An 18762-nucleotide genomic window follows, 5' to 3' on the forward strand; every position below is an offset into this window, starting at 1 on the left:
CCCCAGCTCACCCAGCCACAGTCGCCGGAGACTTCCCCGTGCTGGGCTGAGCGGGGGAGTCAGAGTGTGCCGGGGGGAGCACCGCAGCGAGGAGCCATCACTCCCCTGTGCGTAGGATGGTGCCCTTGGTCCTGCGCTTCTGCTCGGCCACGGGGAGATCCAGACCTGGCTCAGAAGCAGCGGTGGCAGTGATTGGGGAGAGGTCTCCTTTGCAGTGGTATGGTGCCCGCCAGGAACATGCTTCACAGCCAGCACTCGGGTAGGAGGTTGCAGAGCTTGGTGGCCTCATCCACTGCTCCGACCTTCAGACACCAAGCAACAATGTTTTAATCATCGGTCCCCCACCTCCCCATCCTCTCTGGGACAGAGACCCACAGGCAAAGCCTCAGGAAGAGCTGAAGCTCCAGGGCAGCACACCGTGCTCCTCACTCCCGCAGCCTGAGGGAGTGCACCAGAAGCACTGTCACTGGGCTCACCAGCCCTCAGTGGATTTCTCTTTTCAGGAATTAGCATAATTGCCTTTTGACCCCAGACAAGTTTCTCACACCTTCCCTCCATCCCTCCACCCAAGGCCACCATTTCCACAGGTTAATCCCAAACCGCTTCACAAAACACACTCTCGCCCTGAGAGGTCACTGCCTCTTCCTGCACTGATGCCCTGTTACAGGGAGGGAGCTCAAGCAACCCTTCCCTGCTCACCTTCCCCCCCTCCACACAGGGTTTTGTTACTCCCCGTCATGCTTCCCTCAGTTATCTCTTCCCCCAGACGGAAGAGAGCCAGTTTATGTAATTGTTCCTTCTATGGAAACGGCTTCGTACCTTTAATTATTCCTGCCAACCCTCCCTGCACTTTCTCGGCATGTCTTTAAAAGGGTGCGGATGTGTCGTCAGGCAGACGGGCTGTGAAGGAGGAGCAGTTTTGGTTAAGACACCTGCTGCGCCCCAGCAAGGCGGTTGTGGTCAGCCCTGACCCCGGCCCAGCGCAGCTTTCAGCGGCAGAGGGGCCGCACCCAGCCCCTGGACCAAAGCCCTTGTTTGTGCCCAGGCAGGCTGCACACCAAGCAGATCATTTGTGAGCACGGGGACGGACAGCGCTGCCTCCCCCCACCACAGGGCCCCCGGCGATGAAAGGCCGATGAAAGGCAACAAAAAGCGTTTTGCAAGGCCAGGGCATCGATCAGTGTGGCACAGGACAAGTGACCCGAGCCCCCCCACTGGGGGTACACTGCCGGCCAAACACATAGACAGCGAAATAGACGGGTAACAGTAAGTGCTGGTTTAATATCACCATGACTCAGCTATTGCACAGGGGGGTACAATGAAAACACCGACTCTCCCAATTTGAAGGGGCTCCACAAACAGTTCATGGGGGGAAAGCAGGAGCCCAAGTGGCTGCTCACACCCTGCCCCAGAAAGTCAGAGACCCCAGTGCAGGACAGGATGGGGAGACCGATGCTGTGACCTAATCACAGGGTAAGGACAAGCTGTGCACCCAGAAGTTACTCCGAAACGCCCCATTTGAACACCTCCTCAGTAAGGGGAAGCATGCAGAGGTTACAAAAGCACCCTCTCATCATGAGAAACTGGTATTAACAGATGCAACTGTGCACATCACCACTCAGCTTCACCCATGACCTGCAGCACCCACAGGACCAGCTGCTTCCCTCCTCGGTCTCTGGACAGGTCTGCAGAGGGATCATCACTCTGCACCAACGTGGTGTCTCAACGGGGGCAAGAGTTGGGCTTGTTTCTCTAAAGAGCCAGGTTTCCTAGGACAAAATGCAGCACACGGGGTCCAGACAGCTCCTCTGGCCAGGAGCTGCCTCGCTCCAGGTCTAACCCAGGCTGGGATGCTGGAAAGATCAAAGGAGAGACTCACACGGCAAAAGCACAAACACACTCCTCCCTCGGAAGGGGACGTGTGACAGGGCTTTGCAGAGAAACAATGCTGGCAGCATGTTTAGCTCAGCTACCCAGCTTCCCTGCTAGCTGGCCACGGCTGTGGGCTACAGAGCTGGGATGTACCAAGGCGAGCAGATCAGGAGCTGTTTGAAACACAGCCCCTAAGCCTTGCACATGACCCAGGCTTTGGGGTTCGATGGCTTTTTCCTGATGAAAAAGCATCCCCCGAGGCAAGCCCTTGCACCCTCCCCAGGCTCAGGCACCTCAGCTGACCCCCAGACACAGAAGCCTCTGCTGCAGAAGCACCACGGGCCCCATCACGTTGGGTGTTTGATCCAGACACAGCACTGTCCCTGGGGAGCAGATGCTCACCCACCATCCCTGTCAGACACCCTCAGACCACCCCAGGCAGCGATGACAGGGCCTCACTCCCTCTCCTGCCCCAGCCAGACCCACGTGAAACAAGGTGCTGCCTTACCACGGGCAGGGCTCTCAGGAGGTCTCCCCCCATTTTCCACCCTGGATCAGGCCTGAACCTTCTCAAGCTCTTCCCAGCCCCAGAACCTCCTTCTGCACCCCCCCAACCCCACCTGCAGCCTCGCTCCCTGTGGAGCAGCCAACGACATGCTGGGGAGCGGCCTGGGCTGCCAGGCCCCCTGACCGGCCCCATGCCAGCCCCACTGGCCGCACACTAGCCTCACAGGCCACACGCCTGCCCCACAGGCCCTGCAGGCCCCGCACCACCCGTGACCCCCTTGGCTCCCCCCCCCGCACCCGGGCGCTGAGGGAAGGTTTGACGCGCAGCGCCGCGGTGACGTCACAGCCTTCCAGAAGATTCCCCCCGGGGATCCCGCCGTTACCAACGAGGATCCGACCAATGAGAGCGCCACGAGGGGGCGGTGCCGGCTTGAACTGGCCAATGGAAAGCGGCGGTGGGGAGGCGGGGCGAGGCTGGGCGGGTGCAGGCGAGGGCCCGTCCTGCCTCGCCCCGCCTCCCCCTGACGGAGAGCCAATGAGCGCGGCGCGGCGCGGCGACGGACACCCTCCCGGCCCAACGGGGCGGGGCGCGCGCGGGCGGGACTCCCCCTGACGTGTGGTGGCCGGGGCGGCGGGGCGGGGGTGGGGGCGGCTGAGCGAGCGCGCGGCGCCCCGGGACAGCGCGAGCGGTGAGTGCCGGGGGGGGGCGGCGGCCCTGCCCCACCGCGCTGCCCCACACACCCCCCGCGGCGCCGGCACCGGCCTCCCGGGTGACGGCGTGTCCCTGTGGGGGCGACAGTGCCTCTGCCCGTGGGGTGACGCTGTGGGGCTGGGGGGGTCAGTCCCGCTCCCCCGTGGGGTGACAGGCTGTCGCTGTGGGGCTGGGGGGGGGTCACTCCCTCTGCCCCGTGGGGTGACAGGGTGTTGCTGTGAGGCTGAGGTGGCCCGTTCCCGTGCCTCGTGGGGTGACACTGTGGGGCTGGAGGTGTCGGTCCCCCTGCCCTGTGGGGTGACAAGAGTGTCACTGTGGGGCCTGGGGGGGGGGGGTCAGTCCCCCTGCCCATGGGGTGACAGAGTGTCACTGTGGGGCTGGGAGGGGTCAGTCCCCCTGCCCTGTGGGGTGACAGAGTGTCACTGTGGGGCTGGGAGGGGTCAGTCCCCCTGCCCATGGGGTGACAAGTGTCAATGTGGGGCTGGGGGGGGGGTCAGTCCCCCTGCCCATGGGGTGACAGAGTGTCACTGTGGGGCTGGGAGGGGTCAGTCCCCCTGCCCTGTGGGGTGACAAGTGTCACTGTGGGGCTGGGGGGGGTTCAGTCCCCCTGCCCATGGGGTGACAGAGTGTCACTGTGGTGCTGGGAGCTCACTTCCCCCGCCCGTGGAGTGACAGGGTATCACTGTGGGGCTGGGGGGTGGGTCAGTCCCTGTGCCGTGACGGGATGACGCTGTGAGGCTGGGGGTCTGTCCCTCAGCCCTATAGGGTAACAGGGTGTCACTGTGGGGCTGGAAGCTCAGTCCCTCTGCCCCATGTCGTGCCAGGGTTTTGCTATGGGACTAGGAAGGGAGGCTTAGCCCCTCTGCCCCCATGGGGTGACAGGGTTTGCTGCTGGGGCTGTGGGTCAGGGTTAACTGCTGTGCCCTACCTAGTGACAGCGTGTCCCCGTGGATCTGAAGGGGGTGGGAGGAAGGGGTTAATCCCTCTGCCCCGTAGCAGTAACAGTGCATCCAAGTGGGGCTGGGAGGAAGGGGTTAATACCCCCCCCCCCCAGGGCTGTAGTATGGCTTTTTGGGGCTAGAGAGGGCGGTGAGGTAAGGGTTAACCCCTCTCTCCCCTCCTGCTTTGGAGGGAACAATGTGTCCTGTTGGAGTGGTGTGGTGTGGCCAGGAAGGGGTTAACTCCCCCTTCCCCTCTTGGGGGGACCAGTATGTCCCAGTGGGGCTGAACTGGCTGGTGAGGAAGTGCATAACCCCCCCCCTGCCCCCTGCCCTGAGGTGACAGTAATGGGGTCAGAGGGGCCAGCAAGGAAGGGGTTAACCCCTGTCCCCAGTCGAGGTGACAGCGTCCCCAGAAGAGCTGTCGGTGGGGAGGAGAGGGTTAACCAGTGGGTCGCAGTGGGGCTGGAGCTGTGGCAAGAGGGTCACCCCTGCCAGGGGCCAGCCACGCACTGGGGCACAGCGGAGGGGTGAACCCCTTCCCATGCAGGTGGCAGCTCCTTGCCGAGCCCCTAAACGGGGCACCCCTAAATGGGGCACCGCCTGGGGGGATGTGGGGGGGGCTTAACCCCATCCCCACACCTGGTCTTAGCCCCGGGGCAAGGGGAGTGCAATGAGGGGGTTTAACCCCATCCCCATGCCAGTGTGAGCACCCTGGTGAGGGTGGAAAGGGGGGACCCTACATGGGGAGGCAGCGAGGAGGGCTTGACCCCATCCCCACACCAGTGTGAGCACCCCAGTGGGGCTGGAAAGAGGGGACCCTACACGGGGAGAGGGCTTGACCTCATCCCCTCCCAGGAGCCAGCACCCGGTAGGGCTGGAAATGGGGGACCCTGTCTGGGAGGGTGGTGAGTGGGGTTTGACCCTGGCCCCACGGAGGACGCAGCACCCCGTGGGCGTGGAAGTGGGGGACCTTGAGCGGGGGTCTTGACCCGTCCCCACGCAGGAGGCAGCAGCCGGCGGGGCTGGCAGCGGGGGCCGTGCCGGCAGAGGCAGCGAGGGGAGGGTTAACCCCGTCCCCACGCAGGTGCCTGGCACCCCAGTGGGGCTGTCGGTGGGGAGGGGGAGGCGGGCGGTGCAGCGTGGGGGCTCGGGGAGGGGATGATTCATTGCGGGTAGTCATGACATTGCTGCCTGGTTGCCTGCGGCTGCCAGCCGGCACCGGGCACGGGTGGCTCTGCCTGCCCCGGCGCGTCGACATCCCCTCCGGCTCCCCGACCAGACCCGGGACACGCTGCCATGCCGGCCATCCTGCTCTTCTGGAGCCGCGCCGAGAGGTACGCACCCACCCCGGCACCCACCCCGGTGCCCGGTGAGCCACCGGACCCCCAGCCCTCCGGGCAGGCAGCGGGCTGGGGGCTGTCGCCTCGCCCAGGGTGGGATGCAGGAGCCGCCCGGTGATGTCCCGGTAGACCCAGTTTCAGTGTGGGGCATCCGGAGGGGATGCTCTCCGTGACGGTGACGGAGCGGGGGGACGCGGTGGCATTGGATTTCCTTGGCGCGCGTGAAGGTGACTTCTCAGAAGTAGGTTTTGTGCCGCCGCCGTCCCGGTACCCGGCTGCGGTGGGAGCGCAGCGGTCCGACCTCTCTGCTGGGGGACCAGAGCCGGCACCCGGGGAGGGGGACGCAGGGACCCCCGCGCATCCCAAGGGGAAAGCTGGGGAGGTGCACATTGGTTAACGGGACTCTTTCTTTTTTTTTAACGCATCGCCGCCACCACCCGCCCTACTTTCCTGCCTCCCCGATTCGCCTGGTGGGTGCACGGCCCCAGGCGTCAGCACAGGCGTTTCTGGGGACGGCGGGGGGGCTGCTGGCTGCACACCCCGGTCCTCGGCGGGGGCTGCACGGGGAGGGGACGTGAGAGTAACGGGGCGGCCGGGGGCCTTGTGGCAGCGGGGAGGGAGGGTGCCGGAGCTGACGGCACAAGCGTCTTAATCCGACGGCTTAGCGAGAAATTGTGAGAAACCAATTAAAAGGAAAATCACGGCTCGGCGAGCAGCTCCGTTGAGGGGTCCCCCCGCGCGCAGCTGGGAAGCACACAAAGGACGGCAGCTCCCCGGCAGCGCCGCGCTGACGCCCGCTCGCCCACCGCCAAAGCCCTTCCTGAGCCACCTTGGGAGCGGAGGTCGGAGCCAACCGTGGCCGCTGGGCTGGCAAGGACCTGCCTTTTTGGGGCGAGGAGCTGCCTTTTTGGTGCACCGGAGGAGCTGGACGGGGAGGCTGCCCACCCGAGCATCCCTTGGGGACGGTGGCATCCCCGGCACGAGCCAGCGCCGTCCTCTCCGCCATCCCCCTGCCGCCCTCCGGTGCCCCCCAGCCGGGCACGCAGCACCTGCCGACGCCCGCGGACAGCCGTGATGTTTAAAATAAGACTAGAGCCTCTAAAAATGACGGCTTGGACTCTGAATGCGTTCGTAAAGTTTCGGTAAGTGGGTTTCCGCCTCTCGACCTCGCGTCCTCGTTAAGCCGTCGGTGCCCGTCCCCGGTGTCCTGCGGTGACCTTGCGCCCCAAGATGATAAAAAAAATAAAAACCCTCTGGCTGGTGCCGGTGTCGGGGTGGGTTTGTTCCCTTAGATGACTGCCGAGCGGAGGGATTATGTCAAACAATCGCTATTCAGCTGGCGCGCTCACCCAGCACTCGCATGGGCTGATGTCATGCGGGGCCGGAACAAAGATTTAATTTTTTATTTAATTTTTTTTCTCTGTGTGTGTGTGGTTGCAAGAGGAGGATGGAGGCTGGGCTGGCTCGGCGGGGCCAGGGGATGCTTGTGGTTTCCTCCAAGACCAGGCAGACGCTGCTGTGTCCGAAGGGAAGGCGATGCAGGAATGGCCTTGCCCCTCTGAAACCCACCCTGCGACGCCTTGCCCCCCCACCCCACCCCTCCCCGCTCCCGAGGGCGTTAAATGGGAAGGCGGGAGAGGATGAGTGAGCAGAAGGGGGAGAGGAGCGGTGGCAAGGCGCAGCTGATCCCCAGGAGGTGGGAGGGAAGGGAGGCTCTGCGGGGACAGAGTCGTGTTTTACCATCGTCGCGGGTGTGAGCGTCGCCTCCGGAACGTGCCGTAACCCACCGGGTCACCCGTCGGCAGCTGGTCCTCACCGGCACGGTAAACCGCGGCGCGGGGGTGCGTTTCGGTACAGGATCCCCCTCCCTGAGCCTAGCTGGACGAAGGGGTCACTGGCCAGGAGAGCATCCCCACCCCGGCCAAAGACCCCTCGGTGGTCAGGACAGGAGATCTTGCGGGGTGTGACAGCGTTTTGCCGGGGTTGGATGTATTTTCGTGGGAAGCGCCGTGAGGTTTTGGCTGGGCAAAGGGGGTCCCAGTAGTGCCGCTGGATTGGGCTGCATGGGGTTGGAGCCAGGTGCTGTGGTCCCTGGGGGGACAATTGAAGGTTTGCCACCTCTGTGTCTCTCGGGACGGGGTGCGACAGGATTTTATCCAGCGCTGCCTGGCTTGCTGTTGCTGCGGGAGGGTTGTCATCATCCAGCCGGGGGCCAAATCCTGGTCCAGGTCCCGGTCCGTGTTGTGGGGAGCCGTTGCCCCGTGCCGCAGGCTGCCATGGGGAAGGGAGGCGTTGGGGTGACCTTTGGTGGGGGCGATGGGCAGGTTACCTCTCAGCCCCACCGCCTGTTGCTCACCCCAGGGTCTCCCGCACGCCCGGGCCCCACGGGGAGGGCAGATGGGGAGGCGGAGGGGGGCGAGGGGCAGAGCATCCCCCAGCGCCTGCGTGGGCTGGGTGACGGCAGCGGCTCCGCAACCAGGAGCTGGTACAGAAACGTGCTGGCACCCAGGAGCTGCCGCGGGAGACGCTGACGGTGCTCTTTACGCCCCCAGGGACCTTCTCCCACCTCTTCTGTGCCCCCCCAAGCTGCCTCACGTGTCTGCCGGTGCCCCCATCTCCCCTGGCCGTGCCTTGAGTGCCTTATCCCTCCTCCCCACCTCTGGCAAAGGAGCTGCTCCGTGGCTGGGGCAAAAGAGAGCAGAAGTTGGAGTTCGAATGGAGGTGGCTGATTTCCAAGCCCTCATAGCAGCTACTCAGCTGTAGAGGGGTTGTTGTCTGAGGTGTGACCTAAGGCAGGCCAGGGGGAATGGTTTTAAACTGAAAGAGGGGAGATTTAGATTAAATATGAGGAAGAAATTCTTTCCTGTGAGGGTGGTGAGACACCAGCACAGGTTGCCCAGAGAAGCTGTGGCTGCCCCCTCCCTGGCAGTGTTCAAGGCCAGGTTGGATGGGGCTTTGAGCAACCTGGTCTAGTGGAAGGTGTCCCTGCCTGTGGCAGCGGGGTTGGAAGTAGATGATCTTTAAGGCCCCTTCCAACCCAAACCATTGTGTGATTTGGTGATGCTTGGGATGGATGCCAGGGGCTCAGTGCAGCACTGTGGGTATGCACCCCGGGGGCATCCAACCACCCTTACCTGAGCTGCTGTGGTTGGGGGGTCTCTCCGTGACCTCCACCAGGAACTTATGGATGGAGTAAGGGTGGGGAAGAACATCTGGCAGCTTGTACGATGGTGAAGGAAGGGGCCAAGGCTCACTCCCCATGCGGAAACCCATCTGCTGGAGGGGCACGATGGGCTGGGGCTGCCCTGGGGTGTTTGGAGCAAGGATGGGGTGAAACCTAGGCTGTAGCAGGGAGCAGGAGGGCTTAGAGAGCAGCGGGTCTGCTGGGGCAACACGTGGAGATGAGCAGGGCCAGCAGCAAGCAGGGAGGCAGGTCAGGCTTGGGGGATTCAGGAGTTTGCTGTCAGATAACCCAAGGCTGAGAAGCAGCGGGAAGGATCCTCGGAGGAGCTGCCCTCCCGTCTCCTCCGGGTCTCTGCCACTCCAGCAGCGTGACTGGGGGAGGAATTTCCCTCCCTTGGGTGACGGCCACCAGGTTTTCCATGCCTTAGTAAGGCATGGCCCCAGCCTCAGCCCCCACACAGCAGAGGGGGTGAGCCCCGGGGCTTCTGGCTTACCGCAGGACGTGGCTGAAGGCTCTCGGGGAGTGCAAGTCAGGCTAGAAAGGGTTTTTCTTTTTTTTTTACATAAAAAAGCCCTCCCACCACCACAAGATGTTTCTGTCTAACGGCTTCGTTCTCTCTCCGCTAAACACAAATCACAGCTCTGGCATGCCGGAGGCGCTTATCTCCAGCTGAATGCCAACTGCTTTCAGGAACAAAATGTTTGAAGTTCCTTTAAGGTGAAGGCGGCAGCAGCCGCTTTCAGCCTCCAAAAACCTGCTGTCATCACCCCGATTCGGGTCCCGCGTCCCTGGCTGGGAGAGGATGAAGCGGGGGGTGATGGACATGGGCCGGCGGCTACATTTAGACATAGCTCAGCCCCCCTGGCTCGGCCCGGGGGGGACGGGACGGGGACGCAGCCCTGGCCTGACGTTAGCAGCGGCGTGGCCCCTATAATAACGCCGTGCCCCGGCTCGGGCTCTCCCTGTCCCCGTCAGCCTCAGAGATGAGTCTCCCCATCCCCGCCGTGGGGCTCGGGGGGGTAGAACGGGAGCCGTGCCACGTCCTGGCGCCGGGGCTCTGACCGCCGTTGGGAAGCGTGGACTGGAGCCGTCTGTGGTGCTGCTGGCCGGTGGGACGTGGGGAGCGCCGGCTCCGCGATAAGTGCATGCCGGTCCCGTCCCCAGCCGCCCCGGTGCCATATTCGCCTCACGGAGAGCTGTCTTTGTGCTTTTCAGGAATAAATACTCGGCTCCCGGCAGCGTCACCGTCATGGGGAAGGACTATTACAAGATTTTGGGCATCCAGACCGGTGCCAACGAGGATGAAATCAAGAAAGCCTATCGGAAAATGGCCCTGAAGTATCACCCCGATAAGAATAAAGACCCCAACGCCGAGGAGAAGTTCAAGGAGATCGCGGAGGCTTACGACGTCCTGAGCGACCCCAAGAAACGAGCCGTTTACGACCAGTATGGGGAGGAAGGTAAGGGGACGAGCAGTGCCCGCTCGGTGGCAGGGGTGCGGGGTCCAGGTCGGTTTTTATAGTCGAGGGAGTGTTGTCACACAGAGGTGTTCCTGCGGTTCGTGCCTGCCCCCAACACGGGGCTGATAGCCGCGGAATTGGGGAAGCAAAGGTTCCGCGGGTGCCAGAAATCGCCTCTCATCCCACTCCTCCCCGGGCTGCTCTGCTTTTCCAACCCTGCTTCCTGGGATGGCTGGGCTCTCCCTGCCCTCCCCAAACCCCCGGGAGCCAGCTGAGACCGGGAAGTGGAAGGAGCTCACCTCCTGGGGGGTCATACCTGGGGTAATTCATTAGCAACCCTTTAATTGAACTAAATATCCCGGCAGAGAAGTACTGCGTTTGCCCACGTTCCCCCCTGCCTTTGGGCACTGGTCCCGCTGCCCTCCCCAGTACAGGCTGACCTACAGGATTCAAAGCTTTTCCCAATTTAAGTAATAGGTCCTTGTTTTGAAACCAAGCGGCTGCTGTTGTCTGGTGGTTGGCATGGAGGAGGAGAGCCGCTCCACCGCAGGCGGCCTTATTAGTCGAAGATGGAAGAGCGCAACCCCATTCGAGGAGAGCACCGAATAGCATCTGCATTAATCAGCCCAGGACTTGGGTGCTTAACAGAGCAGGAGGTCTGGCAGCAGCAGGCTGCCGGGTGGAAGGGGCAGCCCCTCTCGTGGGGCCAGCGGGCAGGTGCATCCCCTAATGAGCTGCCGGCAGAATTAACCAGTGGTGGGTTAATTCTCAACCCGTTAATTATGTCGGGGCTATGATGGATGCACCAGGCGCGGTGATTTGCTGTAAAATGAGAAGTGACTGTCTCAAGTGGGAAGCCAGCCTGACCCTGGAGGCGATGCCGAAATCAGACCCCGTGCAGGCTGGTGTCACGGGATTAAAGGTGAAACCTCCTGGCTGTACAGTCTGTTGGGGACAGGGGCTCGCTGGGCGTTTGGCGAAATCCCCATCGCCTGGAGGCACCTCAAGTAAGAGCGAGTTGAGGAGGGAGGAAAGAGCATCCCCCTCCTTGCCCCATCAGCGTCAGACCAGTCACGGTCCACATTCCCCCACACCTTTTGTTTGCCATCAGATGCCATTTTTTGGAGCAACGTGTCTTGGGGATCGGCGTTTTGAGGGGCTTCTGGGTCCCACACGCTGCGGTGGACAAGGTGAAGCGAAAACCTTCCGACCCACACAGAATATTAACTTCATTGATCAGAACAGACCCCTAGACTTGCCCGCTTTGTGCTTGTCCCCCTGATATCTGTCGCTGCAGGGGGCTGGCACGAGGGACAGCCTGTCAGAAATAGCCCTTCCCTGTCACTGGCGTGCCCTGAAAATAGTCCTTGAGCCAGGCCTGGCTTAACCCTTCCTGCCCCTCCTGGTCAAAAATAGCCTTGCAGAGCGTGTGTGACCTCTTTGGGGGGCCACTTGTGTGCCTTGGCTGCTTGGGACTTTGGGGGAGTGAACTGAGTGGAGAGAAACAAAGCAGCACTTCAGTCCAGGTAGCAGGGACAAGACCTGAATGAATTTTGAGCTTAATGGGTGTAGGGGCAGGATGGTGTGTCATGGGTTGAGATGGTGCCGTCCTGGCTCATGCTCTCTGCAGGTGACTGGGCTGGAGGGGATGACCTGCACCCCCAAGAGATGCTGGAAGGGCTGCCTGGAGCCAGCAGAGACCACATCCCCACCTGGAAAGTGCAGTCCCGGCACGGCATCCACCAGCAGGGAGTGTTCATGTCTCCTCTTCCCTGTTGTCTTCCAGGTCTCAAAACTGGAGGTGGCTCTTCAGGTGGCTCAGGGAACACTTTCCACTACACCTTCCATGGAGACCCCCATGCCACCTTCGCGTCCTTCTTCGGAGGGTCCAACCCTTTCGACATCTTCTTTGCCAGCAGCCGCTCCCGGATGTTCAATGGCTTTGACCAGGATGACGTGGATATCGATGACGATGACGACCCTTTCAGTGCCTTCGGCCGGTTTGGCTTCAATGGCATTAACGGGGTTCACCGGCGGCATCAAGAGTCCCTGCACATGCGGAGGAAGGTCCAAGACCCACCCGTCATCCACGAGCTCAAGGTGTCCCTGGAAGAGATCTACCACGGCTCCACCAAGAGGATGAAGATCACACGCCGAAGGCTCAACGCTGATGGCCGGACCATGCGGACTGAGGACAAGATCCTAAACATTGTCATCAAACGGGGTTGGAAGGAGGGAACCAAAATCACATTCCCCAAAGAAGGGGACGCCACCCCGGACAACATCCCTGCTGACATCGTCTTCATCCTCAAGGACAAGCCTCACTCACACTTCAAGAGGGATGGGACGAACGTGGTCTACACGGCAAACATCAGTCTTAAAGAGGTGGGTATGGGTGGAAAAACCCACGAGGTGGGAGGTGGCGCTGGGTGGTGGCACATGGGGCCAAGACAGGAGTCAGTCCTTGTCCTGCACCGATGAGGAAGGACCAGGTAAGTCACGAGAGACACAAGCAAAGAACTCTGCAGAGAGGAGCACAGAGGCCAACTCGTGCTTGGTTTTGGAGGTGCTCAGCCTCTGTGCCGGGTGTAGGACACGGGTGCTGCGGTCCCTGCTGAACGCGCCTTGCTTCTTGAGCCAACACAGGTGGTATTTACCCGTTTTCTCCCTTCCCCATGTGTCTTGTCCTTCTATTTTAGCGTAGGGTGCTCACATGTGGAAGAAAGCCCAGATCTTCTGTAGGAACAAGGGAAAACCCAGGTTGGCTGGCATGAGTCTGGTCCCTGCCTGTTCTTGTAGCCGAGCCTGCTGTGGCTTAATTACCGTCTGCGATAGCACCGGGTGCCTCTCCCCCTCTCCCCATGGACAGGGAGCAGGGTCACGCAGAGAAAGGCGGTACCTCGCCCTCCCTGAGCAATGCTGTCGCTGTTTCCCTTGGTTCTGGCTTTCCTAGATGATACAGAACCAAATAAATGAGGTATTCAGGCCATGAGCATAACCCAGCACATCCAGGCTGCCGGTCCTGGAGGTCGCAGTGGGGCTGGGTGCATCAGAGCCAGCAAGCTGGGCGAAGGTGGGAGAGGAAGGGGAGGTCACCCCGGTACGAGGTGTGCTGTATAACTGCCTTTTAGTAAACCCCAGCTGGCAGCTGCGTTTAACGCTGACATTTTTGGCAGCTGCCATTTGCTGTTCCTTTCAGACCGTAGACGCTGTCTGTCTTCTTAATGAGCTGATATTTTTTTTTATTCTGAAGGCAGATTTATGTTCTCAAATGCATTTAATAGAAATAAGCTCAATGGGCCAGACCTGAGGTAGGGAAACGTGAGCTCGTTAGCGTGCCGGGGAGTTGGGAGAGCTTTGCGATGGCTCCGCATCCCAGCTGGGGCTGTGACTGGGTGTACTGGCGGCAAGGGGCAGCCACGTGGGTCGGGCAGAGCCGGGTGCTCCTGGAGCAAACTCAGCTCAAGTTAACCTGCAGCCTGGGGAGCTGAATTTCCTTCGCAGTGCACGGTGAAGAGGTTTATTCCTGCGGTGGCTGGCTCCTCTGCCCGCTCCAGAAATACTCTGCTGCCTTATTTATGGAGCCATGCATGCCGTATCTCAGATGTTTCCTTCCATGCATTCCCCTGGCTGTAAAATTAACCCCAAGCCGGCTATGCCGATGTCCAGACCACGTTAGCCCAGGTTCCTGCGCTGCTCAGGCTGGAGGGATTCTTGCCTGGAGTTGCCCTTTGAGCAGCAAGTGGAGAAACCTGCTCCGGCCCCACGCGCTGTTGCACCAGAAGCGCTGGTGCCGGGTGCCCGTGGTCCCCATCAGCAAGCCATGTGTGCTGGCGTTTGGTTTGCACGATGCAGTCACTTTTTCAAGCTGGAAAATTGGTGGTCCAGGCACATTCTTTGTCTCTTTGAGCTGGTCTCTGTCCTCCCCCAGCGCAAACCCAACACGCTGGGCATCCTCGGGGAGCTGCTGGCCTCGCTGCCATCCCCAGCCTGCCATTTGCCCGGGCAGGGGTTACTCTGCTGCTTTTATCTTCCACGGGAACAAGTACCTTAGGTGCTCTGGAGCACGAGCTGATGCCGGGAGCTCCCGCACTCCATATGCCACCACCTCCGTATGTGATGGAGTACGACCTCTTCATCACCTGAGCCTACGGCCGTAGCCTTGGGCGCTCTCCTTGCACCCTTCCTCCGTGTAAGTCTGCCTTTTTTAGCTTGAGCTTTAGTCTCTTCCACTGCCAGGAGAGCAGCACGGCGCAGTGTGGTCAGGCAGAGCTGGCAGGTGGTGGGTGCTGTGACCCGACTTGTGGCTGTGTCGGAGACCCCTCGCCAGCACCCTGCTGCCATGGGGAGCAAGGCACCTTGGGGCACTCAGGAGAGCATCTTCCTCCTCTTCCTCCATCCCACAGAGCCCTCCTCTGCCCTCGGCAGCCGCCCGCTCTGCATCCTTTACCTGGCGTCACCTTCCTCGAAGCATCCCGACGGGTGGCGACGTCCCCCGCCGCGGCTCCGCTGCGAGCGGAGGAGGACCCAGCGCTGACCCAGATACAGCTCTGCGCTCGCAGCGCGGCGCTCAGCGATCAAACCCACGGTGGTTTCATCCCGAGGGATAAACCCAGCCTCTTTCTAGGATGCGGGGCAGCTCCCGGCGGTTGCTGGTGTTACTTCAGCAACCATTTTCCCAAATGCCAGCAAAGTTGGGCAAGAAGAATGAAAAACAAGGAACATACGGCGGAGGAGCAGTCGCCTTGGATTCTTGTGTCTTGGCTCTAGGAAGGAAACATTGAGATCCCGTCTGCCTTCGCTGTTACCACCCGCTCCTGCTCGCATCCCTCGACTTGCCCCGTCCGCCTGCTCCCACGGGGAGTTCCTGTTCTCCTTCCCATTTTGTGGGGGAAGATGTCCTTTCCCTGGCACACATGCACCCGTGCAGCCCTCCACGGTGTACAGCAGTGGGCACCAGCAAGCAGAAGGGCTCTGGCATCTTTGGGCGGGCGCAGGGCAGAAATGCATTGATGGGGGGAGATCCTCCTTCGCTACACCCCCAACCTGCTGGAGCTCCAGCTGAGCACGCGCTGCTTGCACAGAGCTGGCAGCGGGTGTCCTCCTGCAGCCAGAAAAGCTCATCCCTGGAGAAGACCCTTCCCAGGAGACCCTGTGCAGACGAGCTGTGCAAGGAGATCTCCGGAGCCCCCCAGCCGGCTCTGGCACGGGTCCTGCCACGGTTGCCCTGGTGCAAAGCCCCCGTCCAGCCGCAGAAGCCACAGCCATCGGCCCTGAGCCAGTGGCCAGCATGAGAAGAAGAGATGTTTCCTCTGGTGCCTGTTGCTGCTGTGCCACTGGAGGCTTTTCCTGGGGAGGGTGATGCAGAACATCCCCCCATCCACACCAGAAAGAGCCAATCGCATCTTCCCCCCTCCCTTTACAGGGTGTTCTGGGGGGTACAGGAGGGCTGGGAGCCCCAGGACCCAGCTCAGAGGGTCAAGCCTGCGCCAGCCCCCCGCCAGGAAGCTCGAGGCTGTACCCCCAGCAAACCCCCCCTTTTCCAGAAGCATCTCCACAGCCTTCTCCCTCAGCCCTTTCCGAAAGCCTGGAGACGGTCCTGCCCACGTGTACGCCCGAGCTGTCTGAGTTATTTAAGGACACAAGGATTTTCTTGCTGCATTCCCGCGTCACGTGGCTCGTTAATGCAGGCCGGCTTGCGGCTGCCGCGGCACCCACCGCCCCGGTGCTGCCGGGGGCTGGGGTACGCAGGGTGGCACCCGCAAAACCCCCTCTTGCCTTTGCAATGGGGACCAGCCCCTCCGGGACCCCGGCTGCCAGCAAAGCTGGGTGCCGTGCCATGGCTGCGCTGCCGTCCCATGCCGCGTCACCTTCTGGGGGCTGTTGGTAGAGGGGGGACGGGACGCGGGCTGTGCTATAGATAACCCCCAGCACCAGGCAGAGCTGCCGGGCTCCGGAGGGCGGCAGCTGATGGACCGCGGTGGCATCCGATGATCTCAGCTGGATTTTCGGCTGCCTGAGGCTGGGCAGCAAGGCCAGGGAAGGGGATAAATTTAGCCTGTCCTGTTGCTGCGAGTGGCTGGGTGCTTGCTGGTGGTGCCTCCTGCAGAGCCCAGGAGGTGAGTCCTGCCACCCATGAGGCTGGAGCATCCCTCTCCTGGGGCACCCCTCTCCTGGGGCACCCATCTCCTGCACAGCTCCCCCAGCCCAGTTGAGGGTGGTTAGACTGGGCTGGCACCAGCAGAGACCTGGGTTTGCACTGGTGAGCATCAACCCATGCTCTTGGGGCATCATCCAGAGGGAGCTGGGCGGTTTAACCCGGGGAGCAGCCGGGGTGCGGCTGTCGGGAAGCTTTGGGGTGTCAGCCCCGTCTGATGGCGTGTCCCCTCTTCTCCCCCCCAGGCCTTGTGCGGCTGCACCGTGAACATTCCCACCATCGACGGGCGGGTGATCCCGCTGCCCTGCAACGACATCATCAAGCCGGGGACAGTGAAGAGACTGCGCGGGGAGGGGCTGCCCTTCCCCAAGGCCCCCAGCCAGCGAGGAGACTTGATCGTGGAGTTCAAAATCCGCTTCCCGGACAGAATAGCTCCCCAGACGAGACAGATCCTCAAGCAGCACCTCCCGTGCTCCTAGAGCCCGGGGACTCTCCTCCAAGCAGCAATACTCCAAACACAGGTGCTGCAGCACCCAGCCCACATGGAGCAGAGGTGCCGCAGCACTTTCAGATGCAAAAAAAAAAAACCCGCCATCACACCACTTTCATTCCCCAAAAAACCCACCCAAGCCACCCCCCACCATCCATCCCACTCCCCACCCATCCTGCTCCCCACCCATCCCTCCTCCTCGGCCTGTTTTCTGCTCCAGCAGCAGGGAGGCTCCTGCCCATCGCAGCTCTCCCAGCTGCCAAACTTTTTATTTTTCCCCCAGAGGTCCAGCTTTTCCACCTCGCACAAGCGAGCAGCGTGGGCCCTTTGCCTGCGGAGGTGCCTCATGTTGTGGGTTTTTTTTTTTAATGCCACCTGCTTTTCCAGGCCACTTTTCCCACGAGAGGCTGGACTTGTCGGGGTCCGGCACAGTGTAAATAGGACTCCGCAGGATCTGGCATCCCCCCCTGTTAGTTTTTCTCTTCCCCTCTTTGACACTTGCTGCTGTTCGGGGTCCCGGCTGTACCGCGGTGCCGACGGCTGCCGCCCGTGGTTGCCCCCCGCTCGCCGTAGCCGGACTGTTTCTCACCTGGGACCACGGTACCGTGGTCCTGTCTCCTGTGCCAAGCCTACAACCCGAGCCTTGGCTGTGCCAAACAATGGAGCACATGGGGATGATCCCATCCAGCCTCCTGCCCCTGCCCGGGGCTGTCCCCGGTGCCGGGGGGCACCCGCTGCCCACAGAGCCCCAGCTGGCAGGAGGAGGGGGGAAAGGGAAAGCCCAGGGTGGAGCTTTCTTGTTCAGATGTGTTGAGTTTGCATTGCTGCTTTTTTTTTTTTAAATACATATATATATATAGAGCTCATTAGACAAATTCCGTAAGGGTTTTTCCTCTGCCTGTTTTGGGGTTCCTGGCGTGGTGCACCCTGACTTTTTTTTGGGGAGGGGGGTTGGTTCAGCCACGTGAACATGAAGGCCATCACAAGAAGGGGGTGGGGAGTGTGTGTAGCACAAGTCTGGGTGCAAAAGCAGAACCGAGCGTGAGCAGAGCTGTGGGTTTCACTAGCGTTTGAGTTCAGCCTTAGGGTTTTTAATAAGACGAGAGAGGTGCGTGTATATATTTTTCTACAGGGACGATTCATTAAGGAGGTGTTTCTGGGTGTTGGGTTGGAGCTGGGAGGTGCATGAGGCAGTTTGCTTGGTGGCTTTGTTTTCAAATGCTGTATTTTTTTAAAACCTTTGGATTTCCATCAGGAGAATTTTTATATTTCTTACCTTTCTCGGCCCGCTCTGCCTCGTGCCAGTTTTTTCCCCAGGAAAGGGCTCTTATGGAGCAGGAGGCGTGTTCAACCTGGCTTTGTACGGCTCCTCTTCCACCGCAGCACCGCCGAGAAAACCCCAACCAAAATATTTCCCCTCGCCCCACGAATCTTTTTTTTTTTTTTTTTTTTAAAGATAAATTACTGACTTGAAACAGGGGATCTTTTGGGGCGGGGGCAAGCATGGGGTGTCTGTCGGGGCTGGGTGTACAGCTGTACAGTGTATCATACGGGGTGAGGAGAGCCATTAGGTGCTGCTTAATTAATCGCCTGCTTTGGCCGGCGAAGGGGGATGCTGCCGGTTCCCTCCCCTGGTCCCTGTGGAGTTTGACGTACAGAAGAACCTGGTGGACACCGCAAGCGAGAAGACGGGCCAGCGCGCGGATGCAAGCTGCTTTGTTTTTCTCGGTTTCAACGAGACCTGAATGTTTTATAGTGGTTTTATTTTGTAATTTTTTTCTTTTCTTTTTTTTTTTTTTTTTGTAATGTCAGTATTGAGAGAAAAAAATAAAGTATTTTAAAAAAAAAAAATAGACTTCCTCGGGGTGCGTTGTGATGGGAGATGCTGGGCTGTGCTCCCACAGGCAGCGGGGCTGGGGACGGGGCTCTGTCACCCCAGCACCGGGCTGGCCGGGTGCCTGGGACCCTCAAGGCCGGTAAGGAAGGGAGTAGCCAGCCTGGCATCCAGGAACCTTGAGGCTGGTAGGGAGGGGAAGAAGAAATCTGTTTGGTCTGTCTGCTTGGTGCACAGGGGCACCAATGGTGTTATCAGGGCCTGA

The 18762-nt window shown here is 60.8% G+C and overlaps 1 protein-coding gene across 3 annotated transcripts; it reads left to right on the top strand.

Moving 5' to 3' along the window:
• The first annotated feature begins 3030 nt into the window (after positions 1-3030).
• On the top strand, positions 3031-17524 carry DNAJB5 (DnaJ heat shock protein family (Hsp40) member B5). 3 transcript variants are annotated; one of them, XM_068423125.1, is made up of 4 exons: positions 3031-3068; positions 9772-10016; positions 11803-12401; positions 16419-17524. In XM_068423125.1, exons 2-4 carry the CDS (start codon positions 9806-9808, stop codon positions 16650-16652), a joined length of 1044 nt encoding a protein of 347 aa, XP_068279226.1. In that variant the 5' UTR covers positions 3031-3068; positions 9772-9805; the 3' UTR covers positions 16653-17524. The 3 variants fall into 3 exon arrangements, with proteins under 3 accessions (XP_068279226.1, XP_068279225.1, XP_068279227.1); XM_068423124.1 differs by lacking the exon at positions 3031-3068 and adding an exon at positions 9528-9665; XM_068423126.1 differs by lacking the exons at positions 3031-3068; positions 16419-17524 and adding an exon at positions 12716-16121 and having other exon boundaries at positions 9528-10016.
• Positions 17525-18762: the final 1238 nt, after the last annotated feature.

This window comes from Nyctibius grandis, chromosome Z (genome assembly GCF_013368605.1).
Source record: "Nyctibius grandis isolate bNycGra1 chromosome Z, bNycGra1.pri, whole genome shotgun sequence".
In the NCBI taxonomy this organism is placed as follows: domain Eukaryota; kingdom Metazoa; phylum Chordata; class Aves; order Nyctibiiformes; family Nyctibiidae; genus Nyctibius; species Nyctibius grandis.